The following is a 20,074-nucleotide window of genomic DNA, read 5'->3' as shown; positions in this document are numbered from 1 at the left end:
TCCTGCTCTTCTCCTCTTCCTAATCTCCCATTTGATAAATAGATACTAGCAGAGACTGGAACTAGCTAGACAGGTATCAGCATCTGTGTCCATCAACTCACACAACATATCAAAAAAAAAGTCGTAAAAGGGCTCTCAATAATTAAGATATCCCATTTACTAAAATTCAACGTAGTAATAGTAATCGCTAATATAATTTTATATATCAAACAATGAATATATTAATTATTAAAAAAATTAATTTATTATTTTTTAAAATATAATTATATAATATTTGTTCATTTTATATATAAATTTCATCGTACATTATATTTGGATCTCAAGATAAATCCAGTGTCGTCAAGAATTTTCATTTATCAAACTATACATATAACCAAACCCTCTTCTATTCTCGCGCTAGCTGTGCCTTACCAAATCCGCAAAGCAAAATTGAAACCCAGCAATAAGACATGGCAAACTCTCTGCATGTCAAGGAAGCTAGAGTTGTGAAGCCATCTGAGGCAACCCCAACTCGTATTTTATCTCTTTCTGCTCTAGATTCTCAGCTTTTTCTTCGTTTCACTATAGAGTATCTCTTGGTTTTCAAGGCTTGTCCTGGGCTAGACCAAGGGACCATCTCAGCAAGGATCAAGATTGCATTGGGTCGAATCTTGGTTCCTTATTATCCTCTTGCAGGGAGAGTTAGGGCTAAGCCCGATGGTTCCAGTCTAGAGGTCGTGCGTCGAGCCCAGGGTGCTGTATTCATTGAAGCTGCTTGCGATAATTCAATCGCCGAGTTTGATAGAGCTCCAAGGTACGTGTCGCAATGGAGGAAACTCTTGTCTTTCCACGTGGCAGATGTTCTTCAAGGAGCTCCTCTTCTGGCGATGCAGCTTACGTGGCTCAATGACGGCGCCGCCACGTTAGGTGTCGGCTTCAACCATTGTGTCTGTGATGGATTGGGAAGTACTGAGTTTCTTAACTCGTTAGCTGAACTTGCGTCCAGTCATGGTGGTGGTCGATTTGCCGACTTGAAGACTAAAACCATTTGGGATCGCCACCTTCTCGACCCAATCAAGCCTTCTCCTTCTCGTTCTTTCTCCTTGAGTAGTCATCATCATAGTTCCAGACCTTTGTGGGTTCTTGACTCGCTTCTCCAACGAAAGACTTATTCCTGCTTCAGTTACATTCGATAAGAAGTTTCAAAACGAGTTAAAGAGACTAGCCGGGTCAGTGAGTCAACCTGGTGAGTCGTCAGCATCCACGACTTTTGAGGTATTATCAGGTCATGTGTGGAGGAGCTGGCCTAGAGCTCTGAACCTGCCATCAAAACAAATCTCGAAGCTTCTCTTCACTATCAATATTAGAAACCGAGTCAAGCCGAGTCTACCAAGTGGATACTATGGCAACGCCTTCGTTCTTGGCTGTGCACAAACAAGCGTTAAAGATTTAACAGAGAAGGGTATAGGGTACGCATCAACGTTGATAAAGAGAGCAAAAGAAAGAGTAAACAACGAATACGTGAGATCGGTGAACGAATCTGTGAGTCAGAAAAGAGCGAGTCCAGACTCAGTAGGGGTGTTGATCACGTCCCAATGGTCAAGGCTAGGGTTAGAGAGAGTTGACTTTGGTATGGGAATGCCAGTTCATGTTGGGCCCATATGCAGTGATAAGTATTGTCCGATTTTGCCAGTTCATAATCAGACGGATGCAGTTAAAGTAATGTTGGCCATTCCTGCAAGTGGAGTTGACAAGTACGACTATTTAGTCAAGAGTCCATACTCGTGAGTACCACTGGAAATTTCTATTGGTTCACTCGTTGACCTGTAATATCAGTTTGACTTTTTACTTTTCTTTTTATGTAGCTAATTAATAAATATACTAAAAATATTAATAGAGTAGATCTATATGATTATAAAAAAAATATATACATACTAAATCTAATAATTTTTTATTTATCAATATTTTGTGAATTTAATATAAAATTATTTTTATTTATACTCGAATTATTATATACGATAAAGATCACTCAATAAATTTAAAAATTTATATATTTAAATTTTTAAATAATAAAATAAAATAAATTATTAGATATATTCAATACATTAAAAAATAATATATTTATTATTTATAAAAAAATCAATTATTTAAAATAAAAAAAATCAGTTATTTCCTAAATTTAAAAATGTGAAACTCACAACTGTGTACATACACATGGAATATCTAATGATTTGCCTTAAAATTGAGCTTTCAAAATGTTAGATTTAAATTTTATTAAGTTGATTTAAATTTTATTAAAGTTTAAAATTAATTTATTTATTATATTCGTAATCTCAATTTATTAAATTTAATTAATTTATTTTTTTAATTTTACAAGTATGTTATTTATAATTTAATTATTTTATAATTAATCAAAATTATTTTTATATATTACATATATAACAAAATTAATACATTAATATATAAATAAGTTAACTTATAAATTTATAAACAAGTTGATTTATGACTTTATAAATAAATTTACTCAAGTTTATAAATGAACCATTTTGTGAATTAAATGAGTCAAGTAATAATAATTATTAAATTTAATAAATAAACTTAAAAATTAAATTAAAGACTCATTAAGTAAATAAATCCAGCTTCAAATGTATATAATCTTGAACTTACAATGATGAAGTTTGTTTATGTAAATAGGAGGTGTTGAATTATTTGGAGTATTTTGGTGGACTTAATTTGATTTTCGACTTTATAGTTTAAGGAAAGAAGAAGAATTAATTAGTTAAAATTTTTCAGTTTAATTATGATTAGTCTAAACATGGGTTTTTAATTCATAACTCCAATAATTATATATTTTCTTGACTTAACATAGAGTATAAATATCCCTTTTCTGAATTTATGCATATGCATGTTTATTTTATTAACTTTAATTAAATTAAAGAAAAATCAAAACATAATTAAGAGAATCATGTGTTATAGTTGATAATTTCAAGAAATTGTTGAATTTATTTTATAATAAAATTTATATATGAAAATTTGAATAATTTATAAATGCATTAATCTTTGACATAAATAATGTGTTTTTAATTAACTAATAATGAATAGGCTCAACACACCATTCACCCATGATATACATTGCAGTTTTATTTTTTTAATATTCTTATAATTAAAATTTATTAAATTTAATTTTAAATTATTTTTAATATTCTTTAAATAATAATAAAAAAAACTTTTCTCAATAATATTTTAAACATCAATACCAAACAGTCCCACAGACGAGGACAAGAAAACAGCAAAAAGTCGTGTAAATGCATCATTTATCAGACATGTTTCGTTTCTTTGATCTTTTTCGCTCTGTGGGAGTATCCAGTGGTCCGAGTGGGGCGTCTGGTGTTTGTGAGTTACGAGGCAATTGCCTTGCCACTAGTCCACATGCTATTACCGTCCACCATTTCTTTTCTTCGTGGTTATACCTTACATGCAGCTGCAGTTGCAGACACCTCACCCCTTCCATGCAATTTTCACCCAACCTTTTCCTTTCTACTCATTTGCTTGCCCCCCCGCCTTGCAAGATTTTCCCTCCCTTTAGGTTAAATTTCACTCTAATTAAAATTTATTTTATTAGAAAATAATAATAATAATGAATTTAATAGTTTTTTTGGATAATTAAATATATCTGCTTAACTTTTTTGAAGCTATAAAAACATATAAGCTCAGTTGCTTATTTCCAATGAAGAAACCTTCTCTTTCCAGTTTCCAAGTTCTTAGTAAAAGTGTATTCTTTGAATTCTTCCCTTTCAGAGATTCGTCTCCTATTGGATATTTTCTTGGAAATGCAATTCTAACTACTTCCAACTTCGTAGTAATGAGAGATTAAAGGATGATTTTACTGCATTTTCATGGGAGACAATCTTCTGTATATATGTAGGTATGCACAAGTAAGCTTTCATATACTAAAACTATACACGCTCAACCCAAAGAGGTGGCCAAGTTCATATTGTTGACAAGCCATAAAGAAAACATTTTCTTATATTTCTCTTTTTTTTTTTAAACAATTTATCTTTAATTAAATTAAAATATATATACATTTTTTTATTGATTTTATTTTTTTTATTTAAGTTTAATTAATTCTCAAATTTGAGACTTTACAATCTTATGCTTAAAATGTGCAAGAAATATTTATTTCTACACGATTTTGAAGAATTAATTTGTATTAAGCTAACAAAAAAAGATTATTGGTCACTCCTTCAATCTCTTTATATCATTACAGTGAAGTAATTAAGTTCCTGAAGATGAAGAAGTAGCCAAATACAACAAGATAGCTATGTACAGCACAAGCACATGCTTCACCGAGCTAGCAAGACACACATCAGAAATAATTATTATTTAATTTATTTATTATATGTATATTATTAAATTATCAATGAAGCTAATAATGATTCTAACTCTTATCGATATGGTGAGTTTTGTAATGTTTCTTCCCTTTGCAGCTTTTGTAAGAGCTAGCGGCTGCTGCTGCTAATTAGAATATGTTTTTTCAAGTATAGATAATAATGCAACTCCATCATCAGATGGTTGCTGTTAACCGATTTATATCCACTTTCCACGATCATGGGTAAGTAATTTTCCTTTTTTTTTTTCGGTTTTTTTAGATATATTTTATATATACTCTGATATTTAGAATAGAGAAAATCTAAAAATAAACAAATGAAACTTAAAAGAAAAAAAAATATACAAAATAAAGAGTGCGCGTTTCATGAGAATTTTTATGTAACACTTCTTTCAAAAAATTATTTAATTTCATTAATAAATTCTCATAAGCTAACACATATATAACTCAACTTAACTCAACTAACATTTTATCCTAAAAATTTGGGTTGACTATATGGATTCGCTTTCTCTACTCCAAATAATTTTGGGTTAAATCCTCAGAAATGCATAATGCTTCTAGGTCATGTTGTACTTCTCTTCTCCAAGTCAATTTAGGTCTACCCCTTTTTTTTTTCTATCCTCTAACCTAATGTGCTCTACTTGTCTAACTGAAGTCTCCGTATGTCCACGCTTCACATGACTAAACCACCTCAATCTCCCTTCTCTCAACTTATTCTCAATTGGCACCACTCCTACCTTTTCTCTAATACTCTCATTACGGACTTTATCTAGTTTAGTATGGCCACTCATCCACCTTAACATTCTCATCTCTGCAACTCTTATCTTAGACACATACGACTCTTTTAGTGCCCAACACTCACTGCCATATAACGTAGCCGGTCGTATAGCTGTACGGTAAAATTTTCCTTTCAACTTATTGGGAATCTTGCGATCACATAAAACTCCAGTGGCACGTCTCCACTTCAACCATCCGGCTTTTATCCTATTACTAGCATCCTCCTCACATTCCCCATCTACTTGAAGGACTGAGCCGAGATATTTAAAGTGATTACTTTGGGACAGTACCACTCCATCCAAACTAACTCCTTTCCTATTACCAGTTTGGCCTTCACTAAACTTGCAATGCATGTATTCTGTCTTCTTTCTATTTAACTTAAGGCCCTTTGACTCTAGAGTACTTCTCCAAAGCTCTAACTTTCTATCGACTCCTTCTCGCGTCTCATCTATCAGAATAATATCATCCGCAAACATCATGCACCAAGAAATATTCTTTTGTATATGTTTCGTCAATTCATTTAAAACTACTGTAAAAAAGTAAGGGCTTATAGCTGATCCTTGGTGTAATCCAATTGAAATCGGAAAATCTCTTGTGTCCCCTCCCACTGTGCGCATAATAGTAGTTGCTCCTTCATACATATCTTTCAACACTTGTATGTACCTAATAGATACCCTTTTTGTTCTAACACACTCCATAAGATATCTATTGGAACACTATCATAAACCTTCTCTAAATCAATAAAAACTATGTGTGGATCTTTCTTCACATCTCTATATTTCTCCATCAAGCTTCTAATGAGAAAGATCGCTTCCACAGTTGAACGACCGGGCATGAAGCCAAATTGATTAAGAGAGATAGAAGTATTATAATGTAGTCGATGCTCCACAACTCTCTCTCACAACTTCATAGTATGGCTCATGAGTTTAATTCTCCTATAGTTTGAACAACTCTGTATGTCTCACTTATTTTTAAAAATAGGTACTAAAATACTCCTACTACATTCTTCAAGCATTTTCTTTGAGTTTAGAATCTTATTAAATAATTTAGTTAACCATGCCACTCCCATATCTCCCAAACACTTTCACACTTCAATTAGTATTCCATCGGGTCCACAGGCTTTATCCACTTTCATTCTCTTAAGTGCTTCATTTACTTCTAAAGATTTAATCCTTCTAGTATAATTCACATTCTTTTCTATTGTTCTATAGTCTATATTAATGCTATTACCATTTTGACTATTATTAAAGAGATCATTAAAATAATTTCTCCATCTTTCTTTAATGTCCTCGTATTTCATTAACATTTTTCCTTCTTTATCCTTAATGCACCTAACTTGATTGAGATTTTGACATTTTCTTTCTCTCTTTCTTGCTAATCTATAAATATCTTTCTCTCCTTTTTTAGTTTCAAGTTTCTTTATAATCCAAGTTTCTCATATAAGCTAACAAATATATCCAATAAAAATACACATAGCTAATTAAAGAATTTTCAAGTTTTAATTTTATTACAGTAGTTTTTAAAACTATAAAATTTTAAATTTAAGAATCAATTAGAATCAAATAAATAAAAAAATATATAATAACATTATTATAAGGTATAGATGAATATATTTGTGAACCCTAACGGAGCTAGAGGGCAGAGGTGTGCTATGACCTTAGCTTAGTGAAAATATATATATATATATATATATATATATATTAAGGTCATGTTTGGCAATATTAGCTATTTTAGTAATTATCAACTATTTTATTAATATTAGCAGTTAGTGGTTAATTGTTTATACAATGATTTAAAATAGAAATGTTAAGTAAAAATAATTGTTAGATTAATTTTTAAATATAAAAATAATGACATCATCATGTTGATTTTAATTAAAACACTCCTTAAATATTTACAAATTAAGAAGGGTAACTTTTCGTAAATATCACTCTTTCATGCTTTAAATAGTATTATAAATCACTGTATTACCAAACAATATATATATATAAAAAAGAAAAGTAGTATTTTTGACAGCCAAATCATTAAATATTACTTTAAAAAATTATTGTTGAAGTGGGTTAAATTGTTTGTGAATTACTAGATGTAATATATATTAAAACTTAAAATTAAAGCGGTGTCAAAATTTAAATTTTATAAACAAATATCTGTTCCAATAAATTTTAAAAGAATTATCTAACTTACTATGTATGCACAAAAACAAATTAATTCACATCTTTTAGCACTGAGAACGACTTTACAAGAATATGTAGCTCATTTCAAGATTTAATAAGAGGAAGGGAAATCGATGTATGTGATACGCTTGCTCCTTGCTGTCTCATTTCATCAGCAAACATTTTCCTTCCCTTCAGGAGCACTAGAATTAGGAAGAAAAAAATTAAACCTTTGATAAATTTCCTTAGCAAAATCCCAAAAATGAAACTTTTCCAAAATATCTCTGCAGAAAACAATAATTTTTAAAATTTTTTATTTATTTTTAATTGATTTAGTTGAGATTTCAACTCAAAATCTTAGAGCATGATTTCAATTAAAAAATTTCACATATAAAAAATGATAAATATGATTCCAAATTCCCAAACCAATGTGCAGCTGTTTCTGTTTGGTCTGCTTTCTTCACTGGGCAGCAATCCCTTTTCTTCCCTTCTCTTTCTCTCTCTCTATATAAAAGGAAAGAGAGAGAGAGAGAGAGAGAGAGAGAGAGAGAGAGAGAGAGAGAGAGAGGAGAGAAGAGCACCACCGCCCTCTTTCACCATTTAAACACATGACACTCAAACAACCCATCAGTCTCCTAAGAAAGAACAAGGACAGGCTTCAGTCTTAAAGCCTTAAAAGCCTCACATTTTTCATGGACGACTCTTCTCTCCCTCATCCTCCCCAAGAAACCACCACCACCACCCCTTCTGATGCCGCTACCACCCCGGCTGCCCCCTCAATTACAACCGCGACAACTGGTGACACTAATAGTGATACTAATAATAATAGTAGCAGTGATAATAGTAGGAAGTGCAAGGGAAGAGGAGGGCCAGATAACAGTAAGTTTAGATACAGGGGAGTTAGGCAACGAAGCTGGGGGAAATGGGTAGCTGAGATTCGTGAGCCAAGAAAGCGAACTCGAAAGTGGCTCGGAACTTTTGCTACCGCCGAGGACGCAGCCCGAGCTTATGACCGCGCCGCCATCATCCTCTATGGCTCTAGAGCGCAGCTTAATTTGCAACCCTCGAATTCCTCCTCATCAGCTCAATCCTCTTCTGCATCCTCTCGCGGCTCAAGCTCTTCCTCCACTCAGACTCTTCGACCCTTGCTTCCACGTCCTTCTGGCTTCGGCTTCACTTTCTCTCTTTCGGCTTCAAAACCTTCTCCAGCGGTAGCGGTGGCGGCTACGGCTGCTGCTGCTGCCTCGGCTTCATCTGGGTTTGGTCCGTACGGGGTTTATCATCATCATCCCAACGTTGTTGGGTCGAGCATGCTATGTCCTAGTAACATAGTACAGAATCCAAAGGAACAAATTATGTCACACCACTATCAATATCAGTATCAAAACCCACTTCTTGAAGGGTCCAATCTTAACACTGGCCACTCTAGTAGTAGCATCGCAACAACCTCGTATCAAAATCTTAACTATGATTATGACGGTCATAACCGTCATCATCAACAACAACAGCAACAAGAACCAGGTTTGTACGAGGATATCAGTTCGTTGGTGGGCTCGGTGGGTTCTAGTTTGTCTCTATCCGGTAATACTCAACCTGCAACTGCACCGGCAGGTCAGGATCAGATCATGCATGTGGGACCTGGATCTCCTTCGTTGTGGCCTTTGACAAGTGATGATGAATACCCACCATCTAGTATTTGGGACTACGGGGATCCTTCCTTATTTGATCTATGAGTTCTTGATGAGGAGGATAAAAATTTGCATGGGGATTTTATCCTAGAAAACAAGGTGTGTTTGAAAGTTTGAAATTGATCTTTACCAAATTAGCTATTCGTCTTGGCATGTACAGATCTCTCTCTCTCTCTCTCTCTCTCTCTCTCTCTCTCTCTCTCTCTTAGTTATTGAGAAAATTTAGTTAATGGGATATGGATGCAGTCTGGATTTCATTAATCACCATTTGAGATGAAGAATTTCAAAGAAGAAAGTGATTAAAGATTGTTGATTCTACCAAAGATGGTTGGAAAGAGAAGACGTCACCAATTTGCATGTGTTTTGTTTATCCAATGCTGGTTCCACAATAAAGCTGAGAAAGATCTCTCAAGGTAAGTTAATAATAATATGTTTCTGTTAAGGTAAAGGTTGCTGCTTGCATGCTTCGATCTTTATTTAGGTAGGTAATTAATTATTAAGATTTTAGATTTTTGATAATGGATTTTAGAGAGGAGAAGAATTAATCTAGTGTCATCGGTTAGGGTTTGGGTTGGCTACAGGAAATGTCAAGTTTGGACTGAAAGAAATATATATTGCTGTTTTCTTCATCAATATTCAATTAATGATAAATTTTCAAGAATTTTCACTTGTATATTCCATGAGAGAGTTTCCATCTTTTTTTTAAACTTTGTCATTTGTGATAAGAGTTTCCATCATTTTGTGTTGCCAAAAGGAAACAAAAAAGGGAAAATATAAAAGAAAAATGAGGAGGAAACGGAAGCAAGAAGAAGAACTAGAAGAAAGACAGAGAAGAGGAGGAAGAAAGGAGGAGGAGGAGGAGAAGAAGAAAGAAGGAGAATGCATATATGTGTATATATGCTTATAATCAATAGATACAGAATTCCCTGATATTGGTGAATTGGCAGCTTATAATTAAGAGATTTTTTATAAAGAAAAAGGGGAAAAAGTAGAAGAAAAATGAGGAGGGAAGATAAGCAAGAAGAATAAGTAGAAGAAAGATAAAGAGGAAGAAGAAGAAGAAGAAAGAGGGAGAATGGATATTATTATGAGAGTTTGCATGAAATTATCCTGTGTACATATATATATATTTATCAATAATTAATTGATTCACAATTCTCAGACATTGGTGGTGGATTGGCAAATCATAATTAAGAGATTTTTTATAAAGAATAAAAAAGGGTTTCTCAAGATGCTTCAAGAACTCTCTATAAAATGGATTAATTAGCTTTTCAGTATCCTAAACCTGAAAGATGGGTATAGGAAAGGAAGAGTAGTGATTTTGTATGACAGAATCAGGTAGCTAGGTAGGTTGCAAGTATATGCCCAAATTTGGTCTCGGTTATGTCTTCTGTTATAGTGTTCTAGAACCTGAATTGATCGAACATTACCTTTATATATGTTGATCCCTTTACGATAGTAAGAAGGATGTTTAGTCACATCAAACTGTTAGTATATATGCTTAGCCTGGTTTGATTCGGTAGCTAAAAATATGTTACTTTTATAGCAAACTCAGGTTTGAATGTCTATTCTGTCAATCGAAAAACAAAATTGTAGGTATATATATTGTAGGCTTCTGTATTTTCCTTTCCGTATAATGATATCTTTTAATTGTATCTTTTTGTACATTAATCTCTTTTTGTAATGTCACTGGAGCAGATCAAGTTTAGTGTAAGTAGGGAAAATTCTTACTTAAATCTGATCCATTATGAATTCAAGATATAAATATGTGAGATCTATAAATTTAATAAGTGAATCTCACCATATATCTTATACCTTGAGTTTATAATAAATCGAGTCTAAATAAGAAAAATCCGTGTAAGTACTATATATATTTACATTCGCTAGAAATCATATTCATTGTCAATTAGATTACCCATTCCAAACATAGCCAATTCATTTTACTCTAATGAAAATGTTATCGTTTTGAAGATAACTCTAATATCACTAACTTTAGCTCATTGTTCCAAACACAGTAACTTTAATTAAGCAAAAATATTCTATTATTTTCATGTTGATATATTGTCCATACAAATATTAATCTAAGGTACATCATTAATTAGTTTAATTGATAATCTTAATTATAGCCAGAATGAGCCCATTCAAATTCTCTCATTGTTTCTTTTATATATTCAAGAGGTCGAATTCACAATAAACACTCTGAATAAAATTATTCTCATTAAATTTTAGTTTTTTTTTAACAATACAAGAATAATTGTTTTGTGATTTTAATTATGTCAAACTCGCATTTCCTATAACAACACAGGTGATCATTGGTGCAATGTCACAATGCTTGTGATTATTGATCTTGTGCGGGGTGGTGAACCTCTCATGAATATGAATCTGAATTGCTTATATTTACAGTAACGTCAATATGATTATATTAATTGTCTTGTTAAGTGGGCGACAAATTTTTTAGTGGGTATTTATTAGTTATTGGAGCCTTCACAGAATCTATTATCTTAGATATTTCATGATAATTGTGGTTTCTCTTATGCTCGCTCTTATTTTGTTCACTTTTTCTTGAATCTTTGTTTTCCTTTATAAGAAGGATAAAGAATTGGATTGTATAGTAACAAATGTCGGATTAAGAAAAAAAGGAATGAGATTTTTTTTAAGTGGGATTTAAATCTGAATATATTAGACAAGAACGAGTGATATACATTAACCACTGAATTAAGTCATGCTAGATTAAAAAATTGTTATTATAGCTTATGAGTTAATATTATTATAGCATGTTCTATCTACATTGTTCAAGGATTAAAGGATCATTTTGTTAATATGAGAAGTTAATTTACTTATTAATCTCTATTTTGTTGATTACAAGTGATAAACAAGTTGATATTGGATGAAGGATTCAGATTATTTTCGATTAAGTCATTCAAATTGTCCTTTTTGGACGATTTGGGTTTGATATATTTTGATGGAGTGCAATATGAAAAAATTTTAGGTCAATATATTTAACGTGGATCATTTTGAATTAATATATTAATTTTGATAAAATTAATTTTATTTATTTAAATTTTTAAATAAAAAAATTCATATTACTCGCACCATCAACTTAAATGTATTAAATTCGATTCAAATACTATTAGCCATTAATTTAACCCTCAAATTTATCTTCTTGAGTGAATAGATATCTATTCAAATCTGTCTTTATTGATAGCTTTTGAGTTTGTGTGCTTTTCATTGTTGAGATTTTTTATTTTGTTGGAGAAAAGTACTCTACAAGCAAATCCTTGCTTCAATTGAATATCTAAATTTGGAAATCATTTGATATGACTCATAAAAAGATGGAGTCGAAGAGTGAAGCACACAATTTACCTATCGGCTAATCTACCTAGTTTATTAAACACTATCAAATTTATCAACTTCTTTATATATATTTTTTATATGAGTATTTAGTTTCATCATATATGTTGATTTGCACTTCACTTTTATTTTTTTATTTTTAATTAATAAAATATTTTTCTAATTTTATAAAAAAAAAATAGACATTTCTAATTTTATCCAAGTAATGCAAATAAGACACTGATATTTTCTTTCCATGTAAAAAAAATGATTTTTCAGTTTTTGTTATATTACTAGGGAATTTTTTATAATTACATATATAATAATAAAACATTAAAAAAAAAAAACTAGGAAACACCTTTTGCATCTTGCTAAAAAGACAATATGTCAATATTGCCCTAATTAGGTGCTAAACCCTTAATTGGGTTAATTCATAATATATTTATGAAGCAAAGTAAACACATAATTAAATAAAAACATGTATATGTAATCAATTGTAATATCCAATATTATTAAGATATAAACTTAATTTTTTTTTTTAAATTTTAAAATCTAAACTTAAGTTAATTGTGCCAATACAGCAAAGCATCATTCTCAAATTCAAAAGAACTGGACAAAACTGTTTTTTCAAAAAGGGATGCCTAACTCATATCTCTTTTCTGCTTTTGCTTCTAAACTCTAAAGTGATTGTAGGCCAAAAAGTATGTTGTCTAGCATCTTTCAAAGAAATTCATGGATAAGTTTGTGACTTTTGTGTACTTTATATATATATATATATATATATATATATATATATATATATATATATATATATATATATAAGTTTTTTATAGTAATTAAGAAAATAATTAAATCATTTAAAATATAATAAATTTCTCTTTAATTTAATAAAATTATTTTTTATTTAAATGATACAAAATAATGTAAATAATTATTATGTTTTGTAGAAATAATCATAAAATTTAAAATATTAATTAATATATCTTAATTTTTTAAAATAATAAATAATTTTAAACGAAATAACTTTTAAAAAGCTATAGATAAAAATATACAGAGAGTAATATATAAAGAATTTGTGCTGTTTAGCTTCAAGTTGTCACGCACAATAAATTCCTCTAACTTGATACCTTGCACTTAGCTATAAAATTATTAATTATCAATTAAATTTTATATATCATATATAATTTATATTAAAAATATTAAATAGATAATTACAATAATGTAAATATATGATATTAACTAAAAGTAAAATATTATTTTTACATATTAAATTAAAATTTATTAAATAATAAATAATTATTATATATTCTATTTATATGTTTACATTTGTTAAATTCGAAGAGAGTGTCGATCAAATTACAATTTAATTCATTTAATTCGAGCTTATATAAGTGATTAGATTGCTTTACACATCAAAATGACTAATTAAGTCAATGTTGCAACCCAATCACTTATATTTTACCCTTTTACTTTATATTCTTTCGATGTGGGATTCCAACACTCCCCCTCAAGTGCAACCACATGGTTGTCACTTGACAATTAATTTGTATTTTTATTTTTATCCCAATACGGGTCCAATTATACAGCCTTATGGGCGGCTGAAACTTACAACCCAGTCTGGGCTCTGATATCATGTTAAATTCGGAGAGAGTGCTGATAAAATTACAATTTAATTTATTTTAATTCAGACTTATATAAGTGATTAGATTGTTTTACGCATTAAAATGACTAACCAAATTAATGTTACAATTTAACCACTTATATATTGCTCTTTTACTTTTATATTTTTCGATGTGTAATTCCAACACATTCAAAATGAATTGAAATAAGAAGAAGGAAATAACTTATAGAAATTGATTTATAAATAATAGCAAATTTCATTTTTTATAATAAGAATATTAAATAATGAGAAGATCAAGAAATTTCAAACCTCAAAATTTAAAAAACTTTTAAGTAATTTGCTATAGATAAAAAATATTTAATATCAATTTAAAATAAATCAAAAATAAAAACTCTCCATTTGAGTAGCTTATATTATCTCTCATTTCTATTTTATATGAAAGAATAAAATAAAAATGCCAATTTTTTCATTTCTTTATTTTTTTTTAAAAAAAATTGTACATTATAATATTTCAAATTAGTTTTTTTTTTTTTAATATAGATCATTTTATGTTGTCTTGAAATAATATGTAATTGATAATTAATAATATGTAGATATTCAAATTGATAATCTGATCTGTTCCTCCATAAACGATTGGTGATGTAAACTCTACTATAACAAATTTCTAAAGAGATAGTATAATCATATTTTCTTATTATTAGAGTCCTGTTTTCTCCCTTAGTATTGTTTATTTCTTGTTATATTCTTTATAAGCTCTTTGACAGTTTGAAATACAATATATATTCTTTATAAACTCTTTGACAGTAAAAATTGACCCAAAAATGAAAATAATTCTGTTTATGGATGTTTGAATTTTTTTTTAAAAATTTTTATTTTCATAAATTAGAGAATCTGATTCTCACAACTAAGGAAATCACTATTTTTTTTTTCAACCTGGGAATCAAATCATAATGATTATCTCATTAAAAACTAAATACTCAATTTTGCTCATATTATGTATTTATAGGGATGTTTTAATTTTTATATTTTCATATATATAAATCAAACACTTTAAAAATGAATCTAACTTCGATTGAGTAAATCAAATATAAATAAAAAATTTACTATTTCATTTCCGATTTCACTCTCGATTCCAATTTCAATATTGATTACAATTCGAATGTACAAACCAAACGTGCCCTAATTATTTTTCCTGCACTCAAACAATCACAAATCACTTGCAATTCTCGGTGGTCTACTCTGCTGTGCACTCATCAATGTGTGGCCTTCTACTCTTTCTTTATTCCTCGGCACACACTAAATTTATGGCCTTCTGCATTCTTGATTAGAGGAGCTCTCCTCACTTTTGTAGCCTTCGTTCTTCCTAATAAATTCTACTTAATTTTTTATTTATTATTTAATTTTAATTCAAATCTTAATTTTACTTAATTTTGAATTTCCATCCATTTTCACCTTCGATTCAAAAGGAATTAGTTTTCATAATTTATACAAACATCAATTTCTGTTGGATATGCTGTTCCTTGACTTAAAGTGCATTATTCCAATTAACGTACTTCCTTCTAATTTGTACAAATTTTTTGTGCCACACTCGTCGCCTTTCATAATCACGAAAGTATTTCGGCTAACTCTCAAAGAAATTAAGTTCTTTTTCTGATTGAAAAAAATTAAATTCCTTTCAAATTTAAAAACATAACTCATTTCATTAAATGTTTTCACACGATCACCATGCTACATCTTGATTTTTGCTTTACCAACATCTTGACTTCCATGCATCTCCTTGCTTGGGCTAGTTTCACTTTCTCTTTTCTTTCCTCTTCGATCACATAAAATCATCATTTCTTTGAACAAATATATAATGGACAATCTCATCTTATAATGGATCATTTACCTTTTTACCTTTTTTTGAATCATCTTTAATAGTTGCCGATTACTTCTCATTTAAAACTTTGACTAATTTTTACTATAGAAGTATATCTTTCATGAAAATTATTTTTTTATTAAATGATTTTATCTTAAATTTTGTGCTCATCATTTTTGACATCTCACATCAGTCTCTAATAATAATTATTGTGAAAATTCATCATAATTAAAAAAATATAAAATTTAAAATAATAAAATATAAATATACTCCACAATAAATTTATTATATATATAAAAAAAAAAGCACTAATTATTTTTCTCTTATTCAAACACTCACAAATCATTCTGAGTGGCCGACACCGCACACACTTATCAACACGTGGCCTGCTGCACACACAAAGTTTATGGCTTTCTACACTCCTGATTAAAGGTGTACTCCCCTCTTTTATAGCCACAACTGGACGAGTCCACTTTGGATCCAAACTTCCTATTGCTCGGCACATTCGGTTTGACCGAATTTCAAAGAACAAAGCTTCTATTTGTTTCTTATACTTTTTAAAAAATTCTATTTAAACTTTCTATTAACTATGGAATTGCCTTAATAAATATTAATAATTTTAATTTATATTTTTTTAATTTAAAAAAATAATAATTTAAATTATAAATATTAAAATAATATTATAAGTAATAATAATAATTAAAAAATATATAAAAAATTAAATAATAATTAATGTAAAAGAGATTTATTTATGACAAACGATACATGTTAAACTCCTTAAAAAAAGTGATATGTGACATTTCATTTTAATATGTGTATATATATAATTGATTAAGTTATTTTACATATTAAAATGAGTCAATTTAATACCGCAATCTAACTAAATAAATTTTAATATTTTATTTTTTATATTTCTCATATGGGATTTTTAACACTTTTTTATTAAGTGCAATCACACGGTTATAACTTTATTGTTAATATTAACTTAATACATACTCAATTATATAATCTTATGCATGTAGTATATATTAACCTTAAAAAAAAAATAAATATAAACGCTCGTGTAGATTTTGAGTAATTAAAGTTAGTGCATGTATCTTTCTAATTATACAAAGACCTTGATGAGTTCATGTATTTATTTATTTCTCTCTTTAGCATATTATATAAATTTAATATAAAGATTATTTAATTAGCATGAGTGGAAGTTCTATATATTGCAAATTCTTCCATGTATTTCTTATTATGAATCATCATTACCATTAATTTAATCGCTAAATCACATGTTAATCAGTTTAATTACTTGTTGGGAGTCATGACTTAAGAGGCTAATTAATATTTTAAATTTAAAATTTATTAATTTTATAAATAATTTTAATTTCATTAAATTAAAAATTATTGATTTAATTTTTAAATTCTTATTAATAATATTATTTAAAATAATATTTCACTCACCTGATTAATTTTAAATTATATAAAATCAAATTGGATACCTATGACATCAAATAAAAAATTAATAAATTTTTTATATTTATAAATAAAATAAAATCTAAATAAAAAAAAATTAAAAGTTTATAAATAAGATTTATAATTATAATAATATTTTAAATAATATTTAAATGAGTATAATAAAAAGACAACTCATATATAAAAATCAGCAAAGTCTTCAACTAGAAGTTTCTGTGATGTACCCACCAACGCAAGTGAGCATTTTCTAAGCTGAGTGGGTATTTAATTATTGAGAAAAATGGATTAATTTCATAATCAAGAATGGGCACAAAAAAACTCATTTTAAATGCTTTCCACCATTTGCTAATTTCTGGCTTCAATGAATTGTATATGGAAAATTATTATTTAATTTTTATATTTTAATAGAAATAATTATTTAATTCCTCATAAACTATTTAATCCTTCTATTGTTTTAAATTAATTTTTTTCAACTCAACAATTTAGTCTTTATAATTTGAATAATATAAATATTTAGACTCTATTAGTTTCATGAAAAATATATTTTTCACATTTTTTAATATTTAGGATACTCAAAAAAATGAGTCTAATAAAAAAAAATTAAGTCATTTTTAAGAAAAATAACTTTATTATAATGTGAAAATAATTATATATATAAATACATACCATTTATTTAATATTACAATTAAAAAATAATAAAAAAAATATTTTTTTAGATATGGAATTGTAAATGGAGGTTAATTAATTTCACTTTTTTGGGTAATTTTTTTAAAAAATAAAAAATTAATGAATGTAAAACTTTTAAAATTTTCACATTTCAACTTTTCATTTTTAATTTGAAATTAAAAAAAAAAGAGCACTTGGAGATTAAAGGTTGTAAATATTTAACATTTATTATTTCATTTATATTCTAAAATTACTCACAAAAGAGATTAATAAATTAACTTTCATTTATAGTCCATTATAATTTAACTATTTCAACCAATTTTCTTGTAATAAATAAGTTAATATTATTTAAAATTATTCTTCAAATGACATAAATGGAATCCATGTGATTTCACTTTCTTCTTAACATTATTTCTTAGTTTCTTTTTAAATTTTATTAATTTTATAAAAATTTAATTTAATTAATTTTTTTTATTAAATTTCATATTTGAAATAGAAAATTTTAATTTTTTATAATTAAAAAAATTTTATTTTAAAAAATTAAAATTAAATATAATTATTTTTTTTCTTTTTATAAATAGTGACAGATTTAAAAAAAAATAAAATTTATGAGTTCAATATCTAAACACAGGGAAATTCTATGATTCGGTTTGATATAAAATATAATTACTATATTTTTTTATTAAATTAATAAAATTGTAATAATTAATTATTTTATAAAAATATCATGAGATAAATTACAAATTTATGTAAAATTATTTTATTTTTTATAATAAAATAATTATATTTTATATGAAATCAAGTAGTTTTCAATTTAAAAAGATAATGCTCATATCTGCACATATAATATAAATAAGCAATAATTTATTAAATATTTTATATTTTGAGAATAATAAAAGGAGCCATGAGTTCCTGGTAATGGAAGGCATCTAGCCCATGATAATATTGTTACAATAATTGAGATAATATAACTTCCACTTTAACTGCCTTTTAAACCCAAAACCACTTGTTTATTCTCCAAACTCCCACCACCTCTTTTTCCTCTCCACCACCACACCACCACCACCACCACCACCATCATCAGAATGTCCTCTCAAGACTCCCAACCATTCCACTGGCACTTCAGTGCGGACCTAAACGATAATGATTTCGTAATCCATGGCCAAACTCTCTTCCTCATCATCATCATCCTCTTCTCATTACTAGTCCTCATCACCACCCTATTCCTCTACGCTCGCTGCGTTTGTAGATACCGACAACAACACTTCCCCAATAACCCACCACTCCACGCGCCACCTCTTCGGTCCCAGGGCCTCCACCCCACAATAATTAAGTCGTTACCGGTAACTTTGCACCAGTCATCATCGTCATCTTTATGTGGGGGCAACCGCGGCAATAGTAACGTTGTAGTGGAAGCTGAGTGCTGTATATGTCTAGGAGTATTTGAAGATGGTGATAAGGTTAAGGTTTTGCCTGAGTGCCACCATTCTTTCCATAGCGAGTGTGTTGATAGGTGGCTTTCGGCTCGGTCTAATTGCCCTCTCTGCAGAGCTTCTCTGCTGCAGGGTCACCCTGCAGGCTCCCCTGTTCTCTCCATCTTAACAGAGTAAATAATAGTAATTAGTCTTCTTTTTCTTTTTTGGATTCTGGGTTCTTCGTAATATGAAATTTTGGGATTACGTGTGTAGATTATACCTGTAAATCAATCTGGTTGTTTTTTAATTAATATTAAATAGATTGGATTATTGTTCTTTGATAATTTGATTGTGTTGCACTTCTTCACAACACAAGAAAGATTTTTTTTTTTTTTTAAAGTATTAGATAGAAGATTAAAACAAACACGCAAGGTAGTAAAATCCACTAATTTTATAACCTGAGTGTGATTTTTTTTTCTTTTTCGAATTATTAATGCATGGTTTCAGTGCTTGTAATGTGATGAATGCCATGTGTTCGACGATTTCTCTCAACGACTTTTGTGTTTACATAATTTGGAGTTTGTTGTTAAAGAGACTAATATCGTTTATTTTGTTCAACTGATTTTACATTGAATTCGAAATCAAATTTCAGACACTTTATTATTATATAATTTAAACAATATGATAATTGATTATTAAAATAATTAATTATAATAAAATAATTTTTTATTTAATA

The 20,074-nt window shown here is 28.7% G+C and overlaps 2 protein-coding genes and 1 pseudogene across 3 annotated transcripts; all 3 read left to right on the top strand.

The window, feature by feature from the left end:
- The first annotated feature begins 316 nt into the window (after positions 1-316).
- Positions 317-1,831, top strand: LOC110649566 (alcohol acyltransferase 9-like; annotated as a pseudogene).
- A 6,013-nt stretch (positions 1,832-7,844) lies between these two features.
- On the top strand, positions 7,845-11,518 carry LOC110649560 (ethylene-responsive transcription factor ABI4-like). 2 transcript variants are annotated; one of them, XM_058133757.1, is made up of 3 exons: positions 7,845-9,083; positions 9,231-9,397; positions 11,290-11,518. In XM_058133757.1, the coding sequence occupies exon 1, from the start codon at positions 7,989-7,991 to the stop codon at positions 9,027-9,029; it is 1,041 nt and encodes a 346-aa protein (XP_057989740.1). In that variant the 5' UTR covers positions 7,845-7,988; the 3' UTR covers positions 9,030-9,083; positions 9,231-9,397; positions 11,290-11,518. The 2 variants fall into 2 exon arrangements, with proteins under 2 accessions (XP_057989740.1, XP_021659853.2); XM_021804161.2 differs by lacking the exon at positions 11,290-11,518 and having other exon boundaries at positions 9,231-9,657.
- Positions 11,519-18,833: 7,315 nt separating this feature from the next.
- Positions 18,834-19,682, top strand: LOC110657221 (RING-H2 finger protein ATL66). Its single transcript, XM_021814354.2, has one exon. It carries the CDS (start codon positions 19,009-19,011, stop codon positions 19,531-19,533), a length of 525 nt encoding a protein of 174 aa, XP_021670046.2. The 5' UTR covers positions 18,834-19,008; the 3' UTR covers positions 19,534-19,682.
- Positions 19,683-20,074: the final 392 nt, after the last annotated feature.

This window comes from Hevea brasiliensis, chromosome 14 (assembly GCF_030052815.1).
Source record: "Hevea brasiliensis isolate MT/VB/25A 57/8 chromosome 14, ASM3005281v1, whole genome shotgun sequence".
In the NCBI taxonomy this organism is placed as follows: domain Eukaryota; kingdom Viridiplantae; phylum Streptophyta; class Magnoliopsida; order Malpighiales; family Euphorbiaceae; genus Hevea; species Hevea brasiliensis.
This window is presented reverse-complemented; position numbering and strand designations above follow the sequence as displayed.